The sequence below is a fragment of the Myxocyprinus asiaticus genome, chromosome 4 (assembly GCF_019703515.2).
Source record: "Myxocyprinus asiaticus isolate MX2 ecotype Aquarium Trade chromosome 4, UBuf_Myxa_2, whole genome shotgun sequence".
NCBI classification, from domain to species: Eukaryota; Metazoa; Chordata; class Actinopteri; order Cypriniformes; family Catostomidae; genus Myxocyprinus; species Myxocyprinus asiaticus.
The window spans coordinates 20,776,816-20,803,185 of NC_059347.1; the positions used below are offsets into that span (position 1 = coordinate 20,776,816).

Consider the following 26,370-nt stretch of genomic DNA (forward strand, 5'->3'; position numbering starts at 1 on the left):
TTCGGAGACATTTAGCGGGTTATACACGGCGTGCGTGGTGGCTGAGAGACTCTTCTATCCGACACATCAATACATTTAAAGAGAAGAACATGCAGAGCTGCGCTAAGTCGTGGGGTGTTATCGTCAGCAGGTCGATGAACGCCCGCGTGCCGTATTATAGGCATATTTGCAGCAAAGGTGATGTTTTGAAGAAACTTCATGGTTTAACTGCAGCTTTATCTGCAAATGCTCGCGCTCTGAGCACTTCACAAGTGTTGTGGTCCAGAAAGATTGAAAGAATCCTGCCGAGACACGATGATTTCTCTGAGAGACACATTGGCCCGGGTGACAAAGAGAAGCGAGAGATGCTCAATACTATTGCACTTGAGGTAAGATAATCGTTTAGTATAATTAAAAGCCTAAATTAAAACGCTTTATTTTTGATTTCTCTTAGATTAGAAATATTGTTAAACTTCCGTGCAAGCATACAGTTTTAGTAAAAATAATAAATAAATAAATAATAATAATTTTTTTTTAATAATAATAATAATGGATCATATTTTCCCTCGATTTCAGTCTGTTTCCCAGCTTATAGAAAACACAATCCCTGCATCCATTCGTCTGGGAAGAAGTTTGAAAATGGACGATCCTGTGTGTAAGTTTCACCTCATACTCTTCACTCGCAGCATACAGACCGAGAGGAAACACGTGTCGTTTGTTGACGTGAATTCATCGTATGTTTGCATTGACCGTCTGTGAGTCAAATCGGTTATCATGAGGTTATATTTAAGTTAAAGAACATTTCAAAAGTGTGTCTGCTTACAGATGCTCTCCTGTGTCGGTTTTTATGGCAGCACAATAATTAATAAAGCCGTAAAGCATTTCCACCATCACATATTTAGTTTGAACTCAAGAAAGCTGAATTAGGAGTTCCTAACAAAGGCGACCATCTCGGGGTTGAATGTAGGTTACACGCTCTTTGTGTGCCAATAGACCTTACAGGAGTGTTTTCCCCCCGTTAAGTCTTCCTTTGAACATATTTGGAGTTGTTTTTGCGGAGCCGGGCGAGCAGCACCAATCTCCTGCCGCCTCAGCCGATGCCAATAGGATGATAATTAGAGTGTAAAGTTCAGCGTCACACGGCCAGTTTGATCTGGTTAGCAGTCACATTACATCACGCCAGCACTGCTCAACACACAACTTTGTGTAATAAATGAACATTTAATGCCATTAATATGGAACATTGAGTTGTTATTCAGTTCTAACGTCTGTTGACCATTTGAAGCAGCTTTGAGCTAATGAACAAAGATATTGCTTGTGGATAAACACCTTTATTTTAATCTCTGTAGCACGGACAGACTATTAACATACACACATAAGCTATTAGTGCTTTTACATTTTATTTAATATTTATGTATGCCGATTCTTGAGCTAAGGGACAGCAAATTTAAATTCATTTGAAACGGCTGTATTTGTTGACAAAGGTCGAACCATGTAAGGGAACAGGTTTTACTACTACTTCTGAAAATTGACACTCATTCACTTCATAACTTGCATCTTACTGTAATTTGTGTGAGCTCCGTCAGACACACTAAAAAGCATGCTATCTTAATTTGATCCAGAGTGTTAAGTCTTTAATTATCAAATAGGATTTAAGTGATAAAATGCGTTTTATGCAAATACAGTTTTCACACTATTCTGAATATTGACAAAATTGAATATTTTTCCATCTTAACCATGTTTTGAACACTGCACTTTAAAAAATGTCTGTAGTTGTAACGGTAAAATACTATAAAAATGCTACAGAAATAAAACTTTCATTGATTAACGAGTATTAACTGTAAAATATACAGTAACAAATTGTAATATATTGTAAGACAAAACATTTAGATGTAAAAAGTATGATTTTCCTGTATAATTAATTGTAAAAATTTACATCATGTTTAACAAGAGAGTACATGTACTTTTTACAGTAAATTATTGTTAAAATAACAGTAAAAATAATAATCAGGTGTTCCCACAATTCCCTGCATGACCCAGTTCATTTCATAATATTTTATGGGTATAGTTGTTTTTTCTTCTTTTTAATATCAGTTTTGTACTTTGGGGTGTTCTGTATATTTGATGTACTTTAGTTAATGTTTATTGCATTATTTTAATTTCACATGTGTTGGGGGCCTGGGTTGCTCAGTGGGTATTTACTCTGTCTACCACACTTAGAGTCACGAGTTCGAATCCAGGGCATGCTGAGTGACTCCAGCCAGGACTCCTAAGCAAACAAAATTGGCCCGGTTGCTATGGAGGGTAGAGTCACATGGGGTAACCTCGCCATAATGTGGTTCTCGCTCTTGGTGGGGCGCGTGGTGAGTTGTTCTTGGATGCCGCAGAGAATAGTGTGGGCCTCCACACGTGCTATGTCTCCGCGGTATCGCGCTCAACAAGCCACGCGATAAGATTGATGGTCTCAGACGCGGAGGCGACTGAGATTCGTCCTCTGCCACCCGGATTGAGGCGAGTCACTATGCCACCACGAGGACTTAGAGTGCATTGGGAATTGGGCATTCCAAATTTGGGAGAAAAGGGGAGAAAATCAACAAAAAAAATAATTTAACGTGTTACTCTGGTGTTTAGTGTTTGTGTGAGTGACACTGAGCACTGTCTCTGCATGTTTATTGGTCATTGATTCTGGAATAGCCTCTATTGGTGAACTTCATGTCATCATGTGCTCTTCTGTAATTTTTACGGTGATTAACAATACCTTTATAAAGTAAAAAGCAGATTTTTACAGTTTCAGAAGGTTAAAATTAAAGTTTTTTTTTTTTACTGTAAATGTAAAAAAATTTTTTACAGTGCCATCGTGGTCACGTAAATTACAACAAAAGTAAAATTTAAGGTTGTTCTGTAAAGTTGTTTATATTTTTACTGTATTTTTTACATAATTATTCTGGCAACCACAGCTGCCAGTTTAAAATGTTTTTTTTTTTTTTTTTTTTTTGTAAAAACAACAGGATTTTTTTACAGTGTGGAGCTATTTTGTTTTGTCATTTGTTTTTCCTTCATTGAAGCTGCCTCGATAACCTAAACTAAAATGCCAAAATTATTCCACGATTCTTAACAGAAATGATCACAATGGGATGATGGTATTGATGTTGAAGCTGTTACCGCAGAGACATAAACATTGTTTGTTTTAAATATAAGAACATATTGGTAACACTTTACAATAAGTTCTTTTTGTTAACATTAGTTAATGCTTTAGGTATCATGAACAAACAATTAACAATATATTTTTTACAGCATTTATTCATCTTTGTTAATGTTAGTTAACAACTGTTCAATGTTAGTTCATGTTAGTTCATAGTGCATTAACTAATGTTAACTTATACAACTTTTGATTGTACAAATGTATTAGTATATGTTGAAATTAACACTAAGATTAATGAATGCTGTAAAAGTGTTGTTCATTGTTAGTTAATGTTAACTAATGTTAGTAAATGGAACCTTAAGGTAAAGAGTTACCAAAATATGAGACTTACCAGCCCACATGTCCTACTGTTGCATCCTCCATGAGCAAGAAGAGGGAAGGGGGTACTTAGCTGACCATTGTCTGATTTATTCAGGATTATAAAAAAAATCTGATGGAGTTGACACAAAGTGAGGACACAACTTTAAGTTGTGCAGTTTTTTTATGGAAAATATAATTTGTTTACTTTATACGGTATATTGTTTGATATCTTACACACCCATACCTTTCATTTGATATTTATATGTATGAATTTGTTTCATTTTTAAATGCTTTGTTTGGCAGTTTAACATTGTGACCTCTTGCTGAGGACAGGTAATGTTACATGTGCTTCCAAGAGAAGAGCATGCATTTAAAAAAAATATATAATGAAATTATTTTAAAATAGAAGAGATAAATTCCCTGAGTAAACATATTTCCTTAATATTTAACTTTTGTTGTATTTGATTTTTAACAAAGAATATTTTTGTATGTAGGACATGTTTTGTCCCTCATTTCAAGAATCAGTGAGATATAAAAAGTAGCATGTGATTCTCACAGAACGTTTCAAGAAAATGTCTTGGTCATATTTAACTCCAAATAAATGCAAAATAAATATGAATTTATATTTTGCATAAATGAAAACGAAGCCTACTGTGTATTTAGAACCAGTAAGATGTTTTGGATTATGACATTATTTAAAGAACACTTGAGCACATTTACCCCCAATTTTCATTACCGTAACATTTTCTGACATTTTTCTTCATTACTGTAACACAGTTATTTAAAAAATTATGCTGTTGAACAATTTTTTTTTTTTAAATTCTGCAACATTGAAAGGCAGTACCAAGGAGTACAACTATAATAAGTGTTGGGTAGTAACAGATTACATGTAATTGGGATTATGTATTCAGATGACAAAAATCAAGTACTTGCTATTTGATTATATTATGTTTTGCAATACTCATAATCAGATTAGAGTTACTTATGGATACATACTAATCAGGCAACGACAGTAATTTGTTCATAATGTATTGATCCCCTAATTCTTCTTGTTTAATCTTTTTTTTTTTTTTAAATCTTTTTTTTACTATTTTTTTTTGTTCTAAATCAGCCTAACGCTGAGATGTTTTGTAAGTCTTCAAATCTTTTTGTTGGTTATAAAGAGTGGAACATATTTTCTTCCTCTTTGTATCAAATTAGATTACCTAAAACAAGTAATCCTAGAGAATACATTACTGATTACAGTTTTAAGCATGTAATTTTGAAGCAGTACCAGATTACAATACAGAAGTAATCTACCCAGCACTGGCTATGATGTATAATTGCTTCACAATTTAAATAAAAAAAATGTTCAAGTTGCCGAAATGAGTAGTATTATAATGAGTGCATTTACATGCACACCAATACGTAGACAACCACCAAAAATTGGCTTAATCAAAAAAAATTAGATGACGCAAGAGAACTGTGTTTACATGAGATTTTAAGTCATCTAATATTCTCTGCTTTTGATGCCAAAAAGGAAATGAAGGTGCGCTTGCGTACATTCCACACTCCTGTAAGAACGCCAGTGAAGGTGTTTGCATGCAACGCAAAATCAGAATAATGGGCAAAAATCTTGTGTGCCGATTGGATTTTTCTTAAACTGTTTGACATTACCTGATAAAGGAAAGCCGTGTGTAGCATATACATGGCCACATACATTGTCGGCAAATTTTGCATAAATGGTGCAAGAATGTGCACGTAAACAATGGCCATCTTTTTTTACATTGTGGTAAAAAATAAATGGAATGACACCCCCCACCCCAAAAAATAGGCTTAATTTACTTCAAGCAAAATGCAATTTCTTATATACCATGACATTTTCTTGACAAATTTCATAATAATCACCCATATATGGTCTTTTTGAAGTGCTGTAGGCTATTGACCAACCCTTTCTCATTTAACTTTGGAAATTGAATGCCAAAAAAGGGATTTCAGAAGTATATAGTTTTGTTGAAATGCTGCTATAGTTATTATCAGGTTGGACATATGGCAGGAGTGAGCTAGTTTTTGCCTGTGCTTGGGTCTGTCTGTAATGAAGCAAGCCATGAGGAAGCTGATGGGGGGGGGCTATACTGGATTCTGCTGGTTCAGCTGCACTGAGCCTGGTCTGCAATCCTGCAAGAAATTCACTACTCAACAATAATGGATCACTTTATAACTTTCTCTTTGTCCTTTTACATTATATATATATTATTTTCCTATTTCGCCCTGGGCGAAACGGTACCCCCCGCTAACAAAGTTGTTAACCGGGGGGTTCGTGCCGCCACCGGCAAGATGCCGCCTCCAGAAGGCTGCCGATGTCGCCCATGCCTAAATCCGCCACTGAATGTAGATATTGACAAAAGGAATATCCCATAGAGATGTTAGCCTGAGGTGGTCAGCAATGTGTATTTCTTACCCCCTCGGTAGCTGTTTTTAACTACAGCATTATCTTTGTCCCGTACAGTTGCTGTGTTGCTAAGCTGCAGCACAATGCCTCGGGAATTCCTGTGTCTCAGTATGCGCTGGCTCCAGTGGCCTCAAGCAACGGCGATTAAACTACTTACCTAGCCATCAGGAAATGTCCCATATGTGCCCTTTATTTACTTTTTCTCTAGTAAATTATAAATGGCAAACACACTATTAATCAGTAAACCCAATCCTTGTATCATTCATCATAGTTTTGTAGGTAATTTATAGGAAATGTTATATACAAAGGAAAATATGGTTGTTAGCCTTTTTTTTGTATTTTTTTTTTTTAGGTATTTGTTTAAATACAAGGACACATTTTCAGGACACGTGGCGGTCATTGCTTAATACTCATATGAGTCTCGTGAGAAACTTCCTAACAAATTTGTGTTACAGTGATAGTCACTTGTTAAATAGAAGAGAAGCTGCTTTTAATTTAATTCTCCACAACCCACAATGTTTTGTTTTTTCAACAAGGTCAAAACTGATAGAACTAACCAAACCAGTTTTTATGACTTTTTTTCAAATGTATGATAAAAATAAAATTGCCCAGCGACAAAGCATGTGAGCACCGTCTCATTAAGATAGGACAGATATGGTGTATTTACACACAGTTTGCTTTGATCAATAAACTCAGAAATCCAGATTGTTCTTATGTGTTTAATCACTACAGGTGAAAATGAAATTCTTGAGTCACTCCAAAAGATCGCCTCAAAGAACAAGATATGGAGGTCCTACATCGGAATGGGCTATTACAACTGCTCTGTTCCACAAGTCATACAAAGGAACCTACTTGAGAATTCTGGATGGTATGTTTTGTTGTTGTTTTTGAGGCACTTACTCTTTAGGGGTCAAAACTGGACCAAAAAACACAAATCAACCCTTTGTTTCAGTCATGAGACTTAAAAAGTTTGCATCCACAGTCTGGAACCGATTGTTCATTACAGTTTTAACATGGGCAGTACAGACTCATTCAAAAAGCAAATTGCTTTTAGGTGACTTTTGAAATATTAAGGGCGAAGCATGCTCAACATCAGATAATCTTGTGACTCAAGCTGAAGATACTTTTATGAATGACAGCCTTCATTCCTTCTAAATTTTAAAGTGGAAGTGAATTTTTTTTTTTGTAAAATACTTTTGTTCGATTTTTTTTTATTTATTTTTTTTTTATTATTCTTTCCCAGGTTAATATGCAGAGATAACTATACTACCCTACAAAGGCGAAATGCAGTAACTACAGTGCAACTGAGAAAAGGGATTTAGTTTTAATGTGGATTTTGAGGTTCATTCCTGCAATTTTCACTCTCTTACTCTGTTTTACCTTAGCAGGGTAGTCTAAGTCAGCTATGTGCAGGCTGTTTTTCCCCCAAATGTGTAAAGACTGTGGCTCTTTGGTGCTATAAAAACATTATTCTGTTTGTTTGAGCATCCAACACTGGCTCAACCAGTGGCATGTGTTTGGGGCGGGACTATCTGTTAGAAGAGTGTTTGGGGAAACCTGCTTGAAAACAATCATTATATTTGCAGTTACATTTGGTAATGCTATTAGCCCAGAAATCAGCTTTAAATGTGTTAAGATTGTGTGGCAAGTCTTGGTATGTGCGTGTGTTGATTACTGAAAATGTAGTAAGAATGTTTGAAAATGCACACACACAGTTTTTAAGTTTGGGTTGTATCATTTGCATTGTAATTCATGCATAATTTCTCTGTATTCTTTACAGGGTGACACAGTACACACCCTACCAGCCTGAAGTTTCTCAGGGGCGTTTAGAGAGCTTGCTCAATTATCAGACGATGGTCTGTGACATCACTGGAATGGCAGTAGCCAATGCGTCGTTGCTGGATGAAGGCACTGCAGCTGCAGAGGCTATGCAACTCTGCCACAGGTTAGTGGACTAACTACTGGAAAAGTCTGCAACGGACATGATGCCATTTAGCATAGGGATGTGCAACACAGCTCTTGGCTATCTGCAATGTTCGGTCTCTAATCCAATCCTTTGAACAAGCTTGTCCATTTCTTTTCCAAACCATGCATGATGGCATTTCTTCAGGGGTGGGAGTGGGCACTCCTGATTTAGAAAGACAATTAACACTCACCTGTTCCATTTCAAAGGCAAAACAAAAGAAGAACATTCTACATTGACCCTCGCTGTCATCCTCAGACTATTGCAGTTGTGCAAACCAGAGCCAAGTAAGGATTTAGGAGTCTAGTTCTAAGTCTTAGTAGTGCCTAATTTACCAATTCACAGAATCTAGTTTTGCACAATAGCCATATTTGTGACGGATTAAATGTTTTGCATCTTTTAGTTACATTGGTGTGAAGACCGTTCTCAAACTTCCTCATGAGATGGACTTCAGTGGAAAGGATGTTAGCGGTGTGCTCTTCCAGTACCCCGATACTGAGGGCAGGGTGGAAGATTTCACTGCACTTGTTGATCGGGCTCACAAGGGGGATGTATGTACATCCTACCTTCCAATGTCATTATTAAAGCCAGATTAACAAATTTCGTATTTGTTTGAGTAGTTCACCCAAAAATTACATCTCATTATTTACTTGCCCTCATTCGTTGCATGCCCTTTTTACTTTCATTTTTCTGTGGAACACAAAAAGAGTTGTATGGGAAAAGTACAATGAAATAGTGGCTGTCAAGCTCCAAAAAAGTCTTGCCCTCTACCCTGTATACTTTTTATTGTGTTGGAAAGAAGTGTGAACATTCTTCAAAACATCTCCTTTTGTGTTCCATGGAATAGAGAAAGTCATACAGGTTTGGAACAACATGAAGTTGAGTAAATGTTGACAGAATTTTCGTTTCCAGGTGTACTATAAATTGTTTTCCCAAACTGTATACAACATATAATAACATTAATATCATGTGATGCAAACATGAACAATGTAGCAGATTGTGATCCTGTCCCATTGTTTGTTTTTTAAGGCACTGGCTTGCTGTGCCACAGACTTGCTGGCTCTCTGCGTGCTGCGTCCTCCAAGTGAGTTTGGAGTAGACATCGTCTTGGGCAGCTCTCAGCGCTTTGGAGTGCCTCTCTGCTACGGTGGGCCTCATGCTGCATTCTTTGCAGTCAAAGACAATCTGGTCAGGATGATGCCAGGAAGGATGGTTGGAGTGACCAGGTGAGTTTTATTGGTTGTTTTACCTCTGATACCTTGTCTGGTATCTTTATAATGCTTGCCTTTATGTAATATTAGCCTGTGCCTCTCCAAGACTTTGAATGCGTGTGAGTTTCCTATAGTTTGGGGACAAAATTGTCCCCAGAAGCTAGCTAAACCTGACAAAACCTTCCTTTGGGGGACAGCAAGGATATTCTTAATAGGAAAAATGAATCATAATGAATTTCAACGATTGTTTTATTTATTATTCGAATATTGCAAATATGTTTTATTTAAGGGGTAGGGTTTGGGTTAGCCTGTAGTAAATTATAAATATCTTTATATAAAAAAACAATAGAATTCAATAGAATGTCCTCATTTAAATGGCTAATTGAATGTGTGTGTCTGTGTATGGACGGTCTAATCCAGGGATGCAGCTGGAAAAGAGGTTTATCGCCTGGCTCTCCAAACCAGAGAACAGCACATCCGCAGAGACAAAGCCACTAGCAATATATGCACAGCCCAGGTAGAGCTTCACAAATTATAAATTGAACACCTTTTTTTGTTTCAAGTTGTTAGTTGTCTTTTTGTGCTCAATTTAATTGTCCTGAATTTCAGGCTCTTCTTGCAAACATGGCTGCTATGTATGCTTTGTACCATGGACCTCAAGGTTTGAGGCACATTGCAGAGAGAACCCACAATGCCACCTTGATTCTAGCTGAAGGCATGTAGTTCACCTGAGTCTGTTTATTGATATGCCTAGAGTTTTTTTTTTTTGTTTTTTTTTGTTTTTTTTTCTGTTGCTATTTTTGCAATCCCGATTGTCTTCCATTATGTTATAATAGGGCTGAAAAGAGCTGGGCACAAACTCCAGCATGAGAACTTCTTTGACACGCTTAGGATTAACTGTGGTGTGGCTGGCAAGGACATTTTAGAAAAAGCCATGCAGCGGGAGATCAACCTACGGTTCTACAGTGATGGAGTGGTGAGTCCTGTGGAAATGTTTGAACTAAAAGGTTTAGTTCACCAAAAAAATGAAAATTCTGTCATTTCTGTGGAACACGAAAAAAGATGTTAGGCAGAATGTTAGCCTTAATCACCATTCACTTTCATTACAGTGAATGGTGACTGAGATTAACATTCTGCCTAACATCTTTTTTGTCCCACTAAAGAAAGAGACTTATGAGTGTGGAACAAAATGAGGTTGAGTGAATTTTCATTTTTGGGTGAACTATGCCTTTAAGAATAAGATGACTTCAGTGCATCATGATGTTTTTTTTATTTTTAAAAATTTTTTTTATAAATGTTTTAGCTTGGTGTGTCTCTGGATGAAACGGTCACTGAGAGAGACTTGGACGATCTGCTCTGGATCTTTGGATGTGAATCCTCAGCTGTAAGTTCTTGCTAAAGCACTAAATCAAGACTGATTTATAAAAAATAAAATATTTTTAGGTATTTGTAAAATTCCTTGTCTGTGTGTGCCAACAATTGATGGTCTTTCGGTCATTTATCAGGAGCTTATTGCTGAGAAGATGAGTGAGAGAACTAAAGGACTGTTGGCAAGTCCTTTCAAGAGAACCAGCAATTTCCTCACCCATCCTGTGTTTAACAGGTTTGTTTTGCTCCAATAGTTAATTACTGTTTTACTGTAAACAGCATGTTTCTGATTCTTTTATTATTCTTATTATGCATGTAGCTTCTATGACCTCAATTTATAGAGTTCATTTGTCACCGCAGTAGCATCTAAAATGAACTAGTGAGGACAAAAAGTCAATAAATAGGAACCAGTTGCAGGACCTTGTACAGTACTGTTCATAAGTTTTAGGCAGTTGTGAAAAATGTTTTATAGTAAGAATTTTGTTTCTTTGTTTTTTTTTTTTTGTTTTTTTTTTTTAGATGATGCCATTAATAATTTTTATCAATTAACTTCATACAAAGTGCAGTGAACATTAAAAACAAAAAGCTAAATCAACATTTTGTGTGACCACCATTGCCTTTAAAATGGCACCAATTCTCCTTGGTACACATGCACTGCAAAAAATATTTTTGTCTTGTTTTCCAGTAAAATTATCTAAACATTCTTGAAACATGATTTATTTACTTGACAAGTAAATTTCCTTAAGATTTTAAGTCTTGTTTTGAGTAGGGATGCACTGATCCGATACCTGGATCAGTATCGGCTCCGATACTGAAGCTTTTAGACAGATCGGGTATCGGTCCGACGAGCCCGGTCCAAATCCGATACTGTGTGTTAGTCATGTTCATTACTGTCAAGCTCCATTAAAACACCATTAAAGCAGTTCATATGACTCGTGCATTTTATTCAAAGCCACTTGAAGACGTGCGATAGTTCTGTGAATCACAAAAGGCTGCGTTTAATAAGTAAATATATAAAATGCACGCGCAGCTCCAGCGCGTCAGTGAATGGGGCTGCTCTGTTTACACATACACTCGCGGCTATTTTTAGCCTTCACGCGGTGCGCAATATTTGAGTGCTACTCACGAACAACATCTCAGATGTAGATGCTCAATAGTTCGGTTCACTTATAATATGCATTTAGAATTTTACCAGAATTTGAATAAGAAGCGAATTAAACTACTGTGAACTTGCCCACAAACAGACACATACAGACTTCCTGGAGAGTTCAGAATGCCAAAATAAAAGCGTGAGGGTTAAAACGTGCACGATTTAAATATATTACTGTTGTAGTTAAAATTGTAATTAAAAGTCAATAATAATAATAATAACAATTTATTATTATTGTCATCATTAGTATTTGTTTACAGTTTATAACAATATTTAAGTTGAATGGGTTCCAAAAAATAACTGTGTGAATGAAAAGTGAACTGATGTCTTACAACTAAATTGAACAAAGAAGAGATCTGAATCTTTTGAAGTCCAGATGCAAATTGAATGTTTTTTGGAAAAAAAGGCAAAAATAAAACACTGGTTTCTTTTCTACTGATGACTTATACTGGAATTACTGTTAATTTTGCTGCTACATTATCCAGTATACTAGTTAAAGTTTTTCTTAATAAGCAATACATTTATATTGAAATAATGTGTAGTTAGAGGTTTGTGTTTCATTTCATATTAAAGAGTTCACCCAATTAGTTCCACACAACAATGTAAAGATATTCTGAACTGATTATGCAAAAAACAACACTGGTATCGGATCAGTATCGGCCGATACTGAGATTTCCAATATCGGAATCGGATCGGAAGAGAAAGTGGTATCGGTGCATCCCTAGTTTTGAGTGAAATCTAACCGAATCTAGTAAGATAAATGCTTAAAACAACAAACTGTTTGCCAGTGGGGTAAGAAAAAAAAAAAGTTAATTCAAAGGGAAAACAAGTTTATTTTTCTTAACCCATTGGCAGATTTTTTTAACTTGTTTAAGTCTAAAGTTCACTTAATTTGGTCAGATTTCTCTTAAAACGAGACATAATATCGGATGCTATTTTGCTTGACAAGTAAATCGCGTTTTAAGAATGTTTAGATAATTTTACAAGAAAACAAGACAGAGTTTTGAAAATCATTTTTTGCAGCATGGACACAGTTTTTCTTTGTTGGCAGATAGGATGTTCCAAGCTTCTTGGAGAACTTGCCACAGTTCTTCTGTCTGTTTAGGCTGTCTCAATGATGTTGAGATCTGTGTTCTGTGGAGTCCATACAATCTGTTATAGGGCTCTTTGTTGTTCTATTCAATTCTGTTTGCAAAATTTATATTTCATATTGACACAAAAGCAGCAGATACTGTATATTATAAAATTTAAACTAAAATCTTAATATTAAAACAGATGTGTCATGTGTAGACATGCCATGGCATCTTAATTGTAATTTGTCTAAAAAAAGTATTGCTTTCAATTGCAGTTATCATTCAGAGACCAATATTGTACGCTACATGAAGCGTCTGGAAAACAAAGATATTTCCCTTGTGCACAGTATGATTCCACTGGTAAGTAAAGAATCTGAGGGATTGCATTAGGCTTTGTCCTTTGTAATGGTGTTAGATGGCAGTATTTTCATACTTTTATTGAAAGCCTCATTGTTCTGAATCCAGGGCTCTTGCACAATGAAGCTGAACAGCTCATCAGAACTCATGGTGAGTCAGCGTTGGAATTACTGTAATTATGTCCATTTGATCTGTCAATATACCATTAAGCTTCACTTGCAGTAGAATAAAAACAGCTACTCTGATCTTTTCACTATTTCTTAACTACTTCTCTACAGCCGATCACCTGGAGAGAATTTGCAAACATCCACCCCTTTGTGCCTTTGGAGCAGGCTGAAGGTTATCAGCAGCTCTTCAGACAGCTTGAGAGAGACCTTTGTGAGATTACAGGATATGATAAGATCTCCTTTCAACCAAACAGGTAAGTCTTCAACTAGTAACAAATTACATGGTGTGAAATAAATACCCACTGACTGAAATATTTGAATACAGCCATGAATGGTTTACTACAGTAGGTGTGCATTCCATAACTGTAAACACCTTATGAATTTAACTGACATTTCTGTGGTTGACAAAGCAAATATCAACATGACACTGTCTTTTTCAGTCAGATACTGTTTGCTAAGGCTGATAAGTTTGGGGGTGTGTACCCATCAATACATACTGCTTGGTTGACACTTTAACAAGACAATTAGCATACTGTACTCTTGCACTAAAGCCCTTTGAAGCAATCTTTGAACTCTGCTTTGCTGAGGCAGAACTGTTACATGATGGAATGATTGATTTCTTTGTCCTGTAGTGGTGCACAGGGGGAATACGCGGGCCTGGCTGCAATTAAAGCCTATCTGAACTCCAAAGGAGAATCTCACAGAACAGTGAGTATCATCCTGCAGCGAAAATAATCTGTTCCCAAAGCATTTAACTTTTAAAGAACAGTTTAGCCCAAAATGAAAACTCCTCACCTGTATGTCGTCCCAAACTCGTATCACTGCAAAACAATCATTTTCTTATCTACTTTATTTGTTTTGTTTTTCAATATAAATAAAAATTAAAATTGCTTGTCAAGTAAATAAATCATGTATTAAGTCTTGTTTTGAGAGAAATCTAACCGAATTTAGTGAGGGTTGTGCCTAAAACAAGAACAAATGTTTGCCAATGGGGTAAGAAAAATATATTTAAGTTTATTAAAAAAATTATTTTGAAGTGTATTTATTTAAAAACAAGTTTATTTTTCTTTTCTTACCCCATTGGCAGATTTTTTGTTGCTGTAAAAAGTGCAGTTTTTCCAATTTCTATGAAAACAAGCCTTAATATTTTATGCCATTTTGCTTGTCAAGTAAATATATCTTGTTTTATGAATATTGTTATATTTTTTTTTTCTGAAAAACAAAACGGAAATATTAAGAATGTGTATTTTTTTCTATTCGACATAATGACCACATCTGTCAAGCACCAAAAAGAACGACAAGCAACTTAAAAGTATCATGAAAGCAGTCCATACGACTCAAATGCTATATTCAAAGTCTTGCAAAGCCATCCAGTAACATTGTGCGAGGAACAGACTAAAATTAAGTTGTTATTCACTGAAAATCTTCTCCTCCAGAAATAAGATTTAAGAGCTTAAGATTTCTTTTGGGGTGAACTATTCCATTAAATAATTAATCATTACAATTTACATATTTATTTAAATTACACAAGAAAAAATAAATACATATTAATATTTAAATCAAATCTAATTTGGAGGGGGGTGGAGCATTTCTTCACTGTAATTTGGAAACCTCTCAAGTGCTCAAACATGTCAACCGTCAGCTTTTTTAATACAACAATATTATAACAACATCTCAGGCTTGGACCTCAATCCTGAAATGTTCATTGCTCAAAGATTAATATGACAGAAATCAAATTTTGTATTTCACGTAGCACACTACCAAAAATAGTTGGTCGAAGGATAGCAAAGGTTTCATAAGTGATCCAGAATTCTCACAAGTTACAGCCTTTTATGTGATTATTGTTTCACACTTGATGTAAAATTCAGAAAATTCTCACCAAAATGGTGAAAAATCACTTTTTAGTGTTTTTGGTGTGACTGAAACTGAAGGTAGAATTAACTGGAAGTGTAATATTAAGTTTGGTGAGATAAAAAGTGCTGAAAAGTGGCAAATTGTTAGAGGTGGCTGGAAAGAAAGATCAGCGACAAGACTGCTTAGTCAAGTCATTGCAGTGTTTTGTAATCTGGCCTTTGTTTTTATCAACTCCCTTATAAGTAGATCTTAGATAGCAGATGCAGCTCTTAAAACAGCCAAGGTTCAAACTGCCATGGTTGAGTAAATATCCATAGAAAACAACCACCCATTACAGGATTCAACTTCAATGGGAGATTCCATATTTGGTGATTTCTAAGACTCTGAAAGCTTGTAGTCCTTGGACGATGAGTTTGACCATGGTGCCCCACTGAAAATTACACAAGTGTTTGGGCCACGTTGTCCCTGTGTCCAAATCTCTACTCAACTGTACTCTACTTAATGGTGTATTGTGAAATAGAAACATTCATAACTACTTAAAGGTATAGTTCACTTAATGACTATTGTCTTTTGTTCACCCTCATGTCGTTCCAAGTCATTCTAGGCAGGATAACGGGAACTGAACACGGAAGACAACAATAGATTTAAGTTCTATGTAGGACAAAGCGTCCGGTTGCATGAACTTTTTTCCCTCACTTTTTTCCAGTCACCCATATTGTAACTGTTCTGCATCTGTATAGGTTTGCTTGATTCCTAAGTCAGCTCATGGAACGAACCCTGCCAGTGCTCAGATGGCGGGCATGAAAGTTCAGGTTGTGGAGGTAGACAAAGATGGCAACATTGATGTGGCTCATCTTAAGGCCATGGTATGTACAATTCTGTTATCTGCAGTTTGACATTGTTGCAATAATAGACAACTGGATATTTTTACTTCAACCATTAATACCAAACCGTTACATTTTTAAATATCATATATAAAAACAAATATCCTGAGTTCACGCTATTATCTTTTGTTAGAGGCTAATTTACACTGATACACTCCATGATAACATAATCATGTGGGTGTTTAAGATTCTCTGTACTCTTATGTAATTCTTGTGCCTGATTGCAAAATTGTGAAGTCTAACTAATCACACAATTTACTTGCTGTTCTCATAGGTGGACAAACATAAGGCAAACTTGGCGGCCATAATGATCACATACCCCTCCACTAACGGTGTGTTCGAGGAGAATGTCAGTGAAGTGTGTGAGCTCATTCATCAGAACGGTGGACAAGTCTACCTGGATGGCGCCAACATGAATGCACAGGTAAGGAAAGGACCGATGATGTATGCAGTAAAATTCCTGGAATATTTCTCTCTTGCTGTTTTCATACAGTGATATCACAGCTAAGAGTTTTACAGTGAATGTGCATGTTCTGATGGGTCATCATGCCTACATTTTCATTCAGGTGGGATTATGTCGACCGGGAGACTATGGCTCAGACGTTTCTCACTTGAACCTCCACAAAACCTTCTGCATCCCTCACGGTGGTGGTGGCCCTGGGATGGGACCAATAGGAGTGTAAGTGTGTTTAATATTCAGAGATTAAAGGGATAGTACAGCCAGAAATGAAAATTCTCTCATCATTTACTCACCCTCATGCCATACCAGATGTGTATGACTTTCTTTCTTCAGCAGAACAAAGATTTTTATAATATCTCAGCTCTGTTGGTCCATACAGTGCAAGTGAATGGTGACCAGAACTTTATTTCACATATCACATAAAGGAAACATAGAAGTAATTCAAAAGTCTCCTGTGGTTAAATCCATATCTTGAGAAGCAATATGATAGGTGTGGGTGAGAAAGATACAAATTTCTCTTTTATTTATGTATGTATGTTTAGTTTCACTTTCACATCTGAAGTGATTTAAAGTAAAAAATGGACTTAAATATTGTTCTGTTTCTCACTGTGATGATAGGGATGATATTATTCTAAAATAATCTTTTGTGTTCTGCTGAAGAAAGAAGAAATAAGAGAATTTTCATTTTTGGGTGAACTATCCCTTTTAGGTGAATGATTTATAGTGGTACTGGCAAAGATAAGCATCACCATTACTAAAAGTATTAAACTACAATGCAGACTTTCACCAAATGGACAATAAAATGGTTTAGTCCCATAGACTGCTATTGAGGGAGGGACCAGAACATCTTCGGGTGCTTCTCATTTCTTAATTGTGCATTGTTCGTTTCCTCGCTCCTCCGTCCTCAGAAACCCAGAAACCGATCAAAGTCTGCCATCATTAAGGATGTAGCAGTTCTCTAAATGCACCATGAGGAGGTGAGTTCTAAGGAAGCTTACCGAGGACGCTTAACAACAGTATTAAAGGGGAAGTTCAGCCAAAAATGAATATTCTCTCATTTACTCGTCCTCATGCCATCCCAGATGTGTATGACTTTCTTTCTTTTGCAGAACACAAATGAAGACTATTTTTTTTTTTTTTTTTTTTTTTTTAAGAATATCTCAGCTCTGTGGTCCATACAATGCAAGTGAATGGTGATCAGAACTTTTAAGCTCCAAAAATCACTAAGGCTGCAAATATTAATCCATATGACTCCAGTGGTCAAATCCATGTCTTCTGAAGTCATATGATAGGTGTGGATGATAAACAGTTACATTAAGTCCTTTTTTACTATAAATCTCCACTTTCACTTCCACATTCTTTAGTTTTTTGTAGATTCTGCATTCTTTGTGGATTAACCACTGGAGTTGTATGGATTACTTTGAAGCTCCAAAGAGCACACAAATGCAACAGAAGATTTCTGGTCACCATTCACTTGCATTGTATGGACCAAAAGAGCTGAGATATTCTTCTAAAAATCGTTGTGTTCTGCAGAAGAAAGAAAGTCATACACATCTGGGATGGCATGAGGGCGAGTAAATGATGAATTTTTATACTTGGGTGAACTAATCCTTTAATTCATGTTTCACCTTTTGTGATTTAAACTATACTTGTCACATACTGTACTTCAACGGTGCATCTTAAATTATTAGGATGTATTATGAAAATATTAATCAAGTGTCAACAACATAACGACAAGTGCTATAAGGTAATGCAGCTGCGCAGAGACAGCGCTTTGAAGTGATGCATGAACAAGGACATTACATTTTACAAATACATCTTGCTTCATTTCCTCTATCCTCGTTTCCATTCATCCTTTCCTCGTTTTCCAAGAGGAACAAGGAAGCGAGGAAAGATAAGAGTATGCATCATTTCAGAAATGAGTACCCATAGAAACTTGGAGGAGGGCTCTTTTTTGACCATCTAGCAACCACCCAGAGCAAATGCAGTGTGCTTTAAAAAAAACACACTGGCATCTTGAAAGAAAAATGTTAAAAAATAAATAATTGTTTTGGAATAAAGTAGCTGACTGGATGGTGATATGCCACCTACCAGGAACATTAATTTGATGATCAATGCAACATTATAAGCAGATGACCTTCTCCTGTAGGAAACAGCATCTCGCTCCCTTCCTTCCCAATCATCCAGTCGTGAACATCCAGTCCAGCAATGCATTGTGTTCTCTGGGCACCATCAGTGCTTCTCCCTGGGGCTCCAGTGCCATCCTGCCTATCTCATGGGCTTATATTAAGGTCAGCACCCCTGCTGCATGTCTTATCTTACTTCAGTTGTCTTGATCTATCTGAATAATGCATGTATTAATCTCATGCACCGTGTGTGTATGTATATATCTGTTTTGCATTCAACAGATGATGGGTTCAAAGGGTCTTGCGCACGCTACGGAGGTGGCCATCCTTAATGCCAATTACATGGCTAAAAGACTTGAAAATCACTACAAAATTCTTTTCAGGGGCTCAAAAGGTAAGTTTTAGCAGTGTTATTGAATAATATGCCAAATATTGTCTTGTATGATTGATCTTGACACTTACTTGAGCTTAGCATAGAAATTAAATGAGAAAAGTACCTATGAATATCTATATTTGTTTGTAACAATCTTTATTTTGTAATTTCAGGCTTTGTTGCACATGAATTTATTTTGGATGTGCGTCCATTTAAAAAGACTGCAAACATTGAGGCAGTTGACGTAGCAAAAAGACTGCAAGATTACGGTAAGCGAAATACGGTCACAAATTAACTGGTTTTTCAGGTGTGCGGCACTTCACTGATTCTCCCAAACCTTTTATAACAGGTTTTCATGCGCCTACCATGTCCTGGCCTGTGCCTGGAACTCTAATGATTGAGCCCACAGAGTCGGAGGACAAGGCTGAGCTGGACCGATTCTGTGACTCGCTGCTGGCAATTCGACAAGAAATTGCAGACATTGAGGAGGGCAGAATGGATTCAAGGGTTAATCCTCTCAAGGTGACTGTCCTAAAGGAATGTCCCGGGTTCAGTACAAGATAAACTACAGTTGTGCTCAAAAGTTTGCATACCCTGGCAGAAATTGTGAAATTTTGGCATTGATTTTGAAAATATGACTGATCATGCAAAAAACAACCACACCGTCTTTTTCCAGAGCAGCCTGTATTTCTCCTGAGGTTACCTGTGGGTTTTTCTTTGTATCCTGAACAATTCTTCTGGCAGTTGTGGCTGAAATCTTTCTTGGTCTACCTGACCTTGGCTTGGTATCAAGAGATCCCCGAATTTTCCACTCCTTAATAAGTGATTGAACAGTACTGACTGGCATTTTCAAGGCTTTGGATATATTTTTATATCCTTTTCCATCTTTATAAATTCCATTACCTTGTTACGCAGGTCTTTTGACAGTTCTTTTCTGCTCCCCATGGCTCAGTATCTAGCCTGCTCAGTGCAACCACGTGAGAGCTAACAAACTCATCGACTATTTATACACAGACACTAATTGCAATTTAAAAAGCCACAGGTGTGGGAAATTAACCTTTAATTGCCATTTAAACCTGTGTGTGTCACCTTGTGTGTTTGTAACAAGGCCAAACATTCAAGGGTATGTAAACTTTTGATCAGGGCCATTTGGGTGATTTCTGTTATCATTATGATTTAAAAAGGAGCCAAACAACTATGTGATGATAAATGGCTTCATATGATCACTATTCTTAAATAAAAGACTTTTTGCATGATCAGTCATGTTTTCAAAATCAATGCCAAAATTTCACAATTTCTTCCAGGGTATGCAAACTTTTGAGCACAACTGTGTATCGACAGCATCTGTAGAGCTTCAATTGTGTTTATACAGTTTATAATTATTTTACAATGAAATGTTAAAATGCACACTGTTTAAAAAGTATAACCACAAAAATCACTTGTCTGTGCAAAAATTATATATAAAACTTTCAACTCATTTTAATGTCCATATTAAGATGGTAAATCTGGTAATGTCCATGCAATATGCGGCAGGACACCAGAAACATGGGACATGGCATGTACTAGTTACATGAAGCAAAAATACATTGCGTGCCTAATGTATAAATGGAAGTTCCACCTAGAATTTATATTTATGCTTTCGGCAGACACTTTTTCTCTGAAGCGACTTGCAGTGCGTTTGCTAGTGCTGTAGTTTTAAAAGATAACAAACTGTGTTCATACCATTAACAGGCTGACTTTACAGTTCAACTGACACATTTTTGTACAGAATAATTAATATAAGCACTTTAATAAAATGATTACCACCACATTTCTACATTAAACCCTCCAGAATGCCTTGCCCCATAGACTTCCATTGTCAGTGCAATACTGTAAACATAATTTTCCAAGGCTGTTGATCGAGCTGAACTTTTTTGAACAAACCACTATTGTGAACCTTACAAATACCTTAAAACTTATAGCTTTCTAACCTCAGTTTGGTCTTGCATCTCTGTCATTCAAAGATGGCTCCTCACTCATTGGCCTGTATTACCTCCACCACATGGGACAGACCTTACTCCAGGGAGTACGCTGCTTTCCCCATGGTGCGTACAGCTGGTTTTAAAGCTACACATACTATATACCTTATTGGAGGAATTATTTTAAACATTAATACATTTAAATCCTATTTTAGCCTTTTGTGAGACCTGAGACCAAGTTCTGGCCAACAATTTCAAGGATCGATGACATCTATGGAGACCAGCATCTCGTCTGCACCTGCCCACCCATGGACATCTATGAGTCTCCATATGAAGAAAGGGCTTCCTCATGACCACATTACACACATCATCATTATCCAAACGAACCATTCCCATCAAATATGGTACGATTCATCTCTTCCCTGTGATTACAGTTTCTTTGGTAATGTTTTTGGTGCCTCAGATTATCTATTGCATATAATGCACAAATAGCTGGCCTTGCCCCGCTCTTCTGTTACTCTACTAAAACAATCCAAATCTGATTCAGATACTGTAATCTACCTGTATAATGGTTCTTTTTTTTTTTTTTTTTTTTTAAGATATATATATATATTTTTATTTACGGTATGAAAATGTTTGGGTGTTTTTGGTCTGTATGTAGGCTTAACTTGCTAGCACTGTTCTCAATGTTAACACAAATTTTTATAGATGTAATGTTTTCGAATTATTTAAGAAATTGTACTAGAGCCTGTTTGTTGCAATTTAATAAATATTTTAAAAGGGACATTACATGATTTGCCTCTTACTGTACATGGTGGTGAAATCATCTTACCAGCACACTTTCTCATTTGAAACAGAGTTAAGATGTACTTCATATTGTTCATCACTTCTCTTTTTCCAAAGATTGCCAGCCACTATTCCTAAGAAAAGCATTCCAAGGTTTCAGTTTGAAGCAAAAACAGACCTCAGGTCTGTTGATGTCCACAGAGTAGATCTGTAGAACAAAGAGATTAAATACACACTTTTTGTCTGCAATTTGACAATTAACCTATTATGTTTTTCTTTAAAGGTAAAGTGTGTATTTTTCCCCCCTCCTATCCCAGCTTAACCCTTAATGCATTTGCGTTTTGCCAAGCATTATTACATACCTCGGGTCTTTAGCGTCCCGGACTTGTATCTATCACAAATGAATCCACAAAATGCCCAGACAGCGTCAAGTTTTCAAAGCATTATTAACAATTAGAAAATAATACAATAGAATACATTGTTTAATTTTGGTGCTTTATTCTTCATATTCAAAGAGATGGGATTCATTACTTCCACGCTGAAATTTCATGAGACGCAACTGGCTGTCAAATATATATTGACTTGAGCTTCACTTAACACAAGTTACACGTATGTATTTTCTCAGACAGTTATTGAGTCTAAAGAGATGCACAACTTAGTGAATTTCAGTAGAATTTCAAATCATCCTGTTCATCTGTTGTACTTGGTATAGTTTACTTCCATGTTACTTCTTTGTCAAATGTAAATCAAGTCAATCACTGACTGACACAACAGCGCCACCTTGAGTAAGAAAAACATGTATACTGAAAATTCACCACCATTGTGCAGAAAATCAACATGATATGGTAGCAATTTGTATGAAAATGGCACTCATTTGTCTTGTAATAAATATCCTGTGGTAGTAAACTTAAATGGATATGAAACAATCATAAAAATAGGATTTATAGAAGTGGAAATATATATATATAGCACTATTACATATCTCAGGTCACTCAAGAACCTGTACGCTTTTGGTCATTAAACAATTAGAATTTATTTATTTTTAGCAATTTGGCATTTAAAAGATTCAAAAGAGAGGCTGAGGAATACTAAAGAAGTGGGGGCATAAATCTTGATGAGGTAAAGTATGAGGTCCTGGGTCACTAAAGACCCGAGGGATGCACCTAAGGGTTAATACGCAGAGACGATACCATTCATAAAGTAGTACTCCCCAAAAATGAAACACTTTGCCGTTTATCAAAACATTGCTCTTTTTTTTTTTAGTATCCTTACATAGCAACATTGGCTCATCTGTGAGTTTCACTCTTGCACTACAAAGCTCCTCACCTGGTGTGCTAGGTGAATGCCCACAGCAGACACTGTACAATAGTAGGGTAAAGTCTGCTCAGCATTAGCTCCTGCTAGAACCAGCCCTGACAACATTGCCACAGTAAATCTTCTCAGCCACGGTTTAGTGTGCTCCTGGAATCTTAGCGCTGTAGACTTCACTCCCACTTTTACATCATCCTCTTTGTCCCACTCAAGAGGCAAAATACTGATAAAACTTCCACTACATTCAACTGTGTGATGAGACACATGATTAATGAGATAACATACCTGATGGGCATAGATTGTGTCATAAATTAATGTCCATGTTACACCAGAGACATAGAGGCAAACACGCAGACCAGCCCAATAGAGCACCCCAATTAAAAGCAAGACCTAAGAAAGAAATAATGTACAAAATGTTCAAACCAAGAAATACTTTCACTTGAATTTATAGCAATGATATGATGCAGACTTCACAGTTGAAGATGCTGTGTGTAATTTTTTTCAGCATTAAAATACTTTAACACATTTTATCCCAGCTTAAGTGGTGCTTTAAAAGTTCTGTTTTTTTTGTTGTTTTTTTTTAGCAGTCTGACATGTCAAGTTCTGGCTCAATCAACAGCATGAGTTTGGGGCGGCACTACCTGTTAATCCAAACAATGTAAGACGGGAGTGTTTGTGAAACCTGTCGGGAATGTTTTTTTGTTTTGTTTTTTTACAGTTCTGTTTGGTGCTGTTAGTGGTGTAGAAATAAAACACAGTTTGTTCAAAGTCTACATTTTAAGCATAGAATTAAAAAAACAAAAAAAATATTCTTTACAAATAGCATGAATTTTCTAATTCATGAAAATCAAGACGTTTTCTTAGGGTTACTCATTTAGCCTAAACAAACATGCCTTTATATATATATATATATATATATATATATATATATATATATATATATATATATATATATATATATATATATATATATATATATATTTTTTTTTTTTTTTTTTTTTTTTTCTTTTTTCCACATGACAACAAAATAGTTACCTGATTTGATGTACAAAAGTTTTTTCCAAACTACTTATGGAAAAAAAATATATATTTTTTAATTTTTTTAGAGTGCTTTTAATTAGATTATTATTATTATTATTATTATTATTATTATTTTAATCTCTGGAAGGTTACACCAATTAGACATCTTTTTATTCTAAGCCCCAGAAAAAAATATTAAAATTGAGCAAACTGCATTTGGTATGTATTTTTAATTTACAAGATCTGTGTCACATCATTGCACCGTAATTTATTTACAAGTATGGCAAATTTCTCATCCGAAACGTAAAATATTCTATTGAAAAACTAAACTTAAAGCACCTGTAGTAATTGAGGCAAAGCAGGATCCCAAGTGCTAGCTCAGCTGGCCTCCAAGGAAAACCAGAGCCTGAAACTGTGTGATCTCCTCTGATGCAATGGGCCGACTGGTAGTCCTTGACACCTACAAGAAATGTGACAAGTCTGAACATTGCATTGCTGCAGCTGCCAAGATTAAATCCAAATAATCCACTTTCTTCACTGCAGTTAACACCCAGCACCCCACAGGCCTGGCTGCTGTAATAATTAATCACACTCCTTTTCAAGATTAAGCTTACAAAAAAAAAAAAAAGTTTTATATATATATATATATATATATATATATATATATATATATATATATATATATATATATATATATATATAAACAACAAAAAGCCTTGAACACTCCTACTGACCTAGTTCTTTTTACAAATTAATACAACAGTTGCATGTAAGTTGTACATCATTACTATATTCATCTAGACATTTTTACTGCCAAATTCGGGGTTTCACTTAGACTTGCACTGTTCAAACATTTAAATGGCAATAATAGTAAGAGGTGGTGTTTTGAGTTTCATTTTGTTGATTTCTTTTCTTTAGCTATCTCTAGAAGTAATCACAAACACATAGGTTTCTTTACATTGTCACTTTGATAAAATTCCTAAAATATTACTAGAATATAAGATAAGATTAAAAAAAAAAAACTAAACACGATTGGTAGCATTTGTCAAGACAAACTTTGATGTTGGCTTAACAAAGCCTTGTCTGAATGTTAAAACTAATTTTAAAAGTTTGAAGTTTGATGGTTATACAGACATACATTACAGTAAGACAAACCACCAGCTAGCTAGACAGTCAGATGGAGAGAGAGAGCAGATTAAAGGACTTTTTTGTTTGTTTACATTTGAATTTTTGACAGTAGGAGTTTGAATTAACAAGCATTCCATTGACCCATTTGAACATTCCATAAGTCTTTTCAGACTTTTCAGATTTTTGATCATCCTCTGTGTGAAAACCGTAAGTCTGATCAGTTAGATAAGACACAGCACACTATTCCAGAACAGTCTGAAGGTCTGTGCCAAGTTTGGTGGATGTAATTTTGGTCTAAGTTTAGGGATTTTGAAAAAGCTTACAGAATAGCAGTGAGCTTGTTTACATTGACACCAGAATGCTGTTTATTGCAAGAAAGCTGATTCAGGCTGGAAAGTGGCATTCCTATTTACATACACTTTATTCGCAGCTTTCACTTTACTTCCGTATACATGCAGCTCAGTAAGTTAGCAGCTCTTTCCTCAGCAATGTAATTTCCCAGTGACGCTTGTGTAAAAAAAAAAACAAAAAAAACATGGCATCTGAGGAAAACTTCGCTATTTTATTCTGTTGCTTTGCTTTATTTCGAGATTTCCAGATTTCCTTAACGTTTCATCATGACCTGCAGTGAAATTGCGCTGCAATAGTGGGGTTTCCCTCTTACGTAAGACTTTAGGTTTCCCCTAATATACTTGAGCGCATATACGTGGACATGAGGGACAGTTGATATTTGTATAAACGGGTATAGTTTATAGAGTATGTGCTTTTCCCACTCTACTCCTAGAAATGTTAAATTCTTCTTTGTTGACTTGTTGATATGATGTATAGCTCCATACTATAACTTTAGTTATCCAGTCTGTTCCACGCTATGCATATGCGCAATCTTAAAAAACCTGTAAGAATGCAGCTAATGCGTTTACATGACCACATAAGCAGCATTCCTGTTTACATGACGTTTCAGAAAACTGCTTTCTGCAAAAACCCTGGAATAAACAATTTTCTTAAGTGCATGTAAACGTGGTCAGTATGTTGGCTTCGGCAAGCCAACATAATTAGAGGGATGAAACACCAATAACTAATGACTAGGCCTATGTGGAATCTGAGCCCACAGAATTCCATCAAATTCATCAGAACTTGTGCCCACAGATTTTCACAGAATCCCTTATGTGTTCCTAACAATGATATTTTGCCATTTTGATAATGCTTTTAGCAACCAATATGTGTGTAGTTTTCCTAGATCAGTTTAACTCTTTGCCATATTTATATCCC

The 26,370-nt window shown here is 35.9% G+C and overlaps 1 protein-coding gene and 1 pseudogene across 1 annotated transcript; one reads left to right on the plus strand and one right to left on the minus strand.

Moving 5' to 3' along the window:
• On the plus strand, positions 1–21,640 carry LOC127439798 (glycine dehydrogenase (decarboxylating), mitochondrial-like). The gene is made up of 25 exons (XM_051696009.1): positions 1–368; positions 556–634; positions 6,645–6,780; positions 7,693–7,857; positions 8,085–8,162; positions 8,279–8,426; positions 8,905–9,101; positions 9,507–9,603; positions 9,696–9,801; positions 9,923–10,062; positions 10,390–10,470; positions 10,592–10,689; positions 12,953–13,037; positions 13,143–13,184; positions 13,313–13,455; positions 13,834–13,909; positions 15,796–15,921; positions 16,214–16,363; positions 16,506–16,618; positions 18,549–18,690; positions 18,808–18,919; positions 19,072–19,167; positions 19,248–19,420; positions 20,902–20,982; positions 21,072–21,640. The coding sequence occupies exons 1-25, from the start codon at positions 90–92 to the stop codon at positions 21,207–21,209; spliced, it is 3,081 nt and encodes a 1,026-aa protein (XP_051551969.1). The 5' UTR covers positions 1–89; the 3' UTR covers positions 21,210–21,640.
• LOC127439715 (4-hydroxybenzoate polyprenyltransferase, mitochondrial-like) overlaps positions 21,429–26,370 on the minus strand; it is a 6,820-nt pseudogene continuing 1,878 nt past the window's right edge.

Bases quoted from the DNA above. Each gene is read 5' to 3' on its own strand.
- LOC127439798 (XM_051696009.1), top strand. From the start codon at position 90: ATGCAGAGCTGCGCTAAGTCGTGGGGTGTTATCGTCAGCAGGTCGATG. The intron at 10,471-10,591 runs GTAAGTTCTTGC...GTCATTTATCAG, and splicing joins TTGGATGTGAATCCTCAGCT to GAGCTTATTGCTGAGAAGAT. The intron at 13,038-13,142 runs GTAAGTAAAGAA...TTCTGAATCCAG, and splicing joins TGCACAGTATGATTCCACTG to GGCTCTTGCACAATGAAGCT.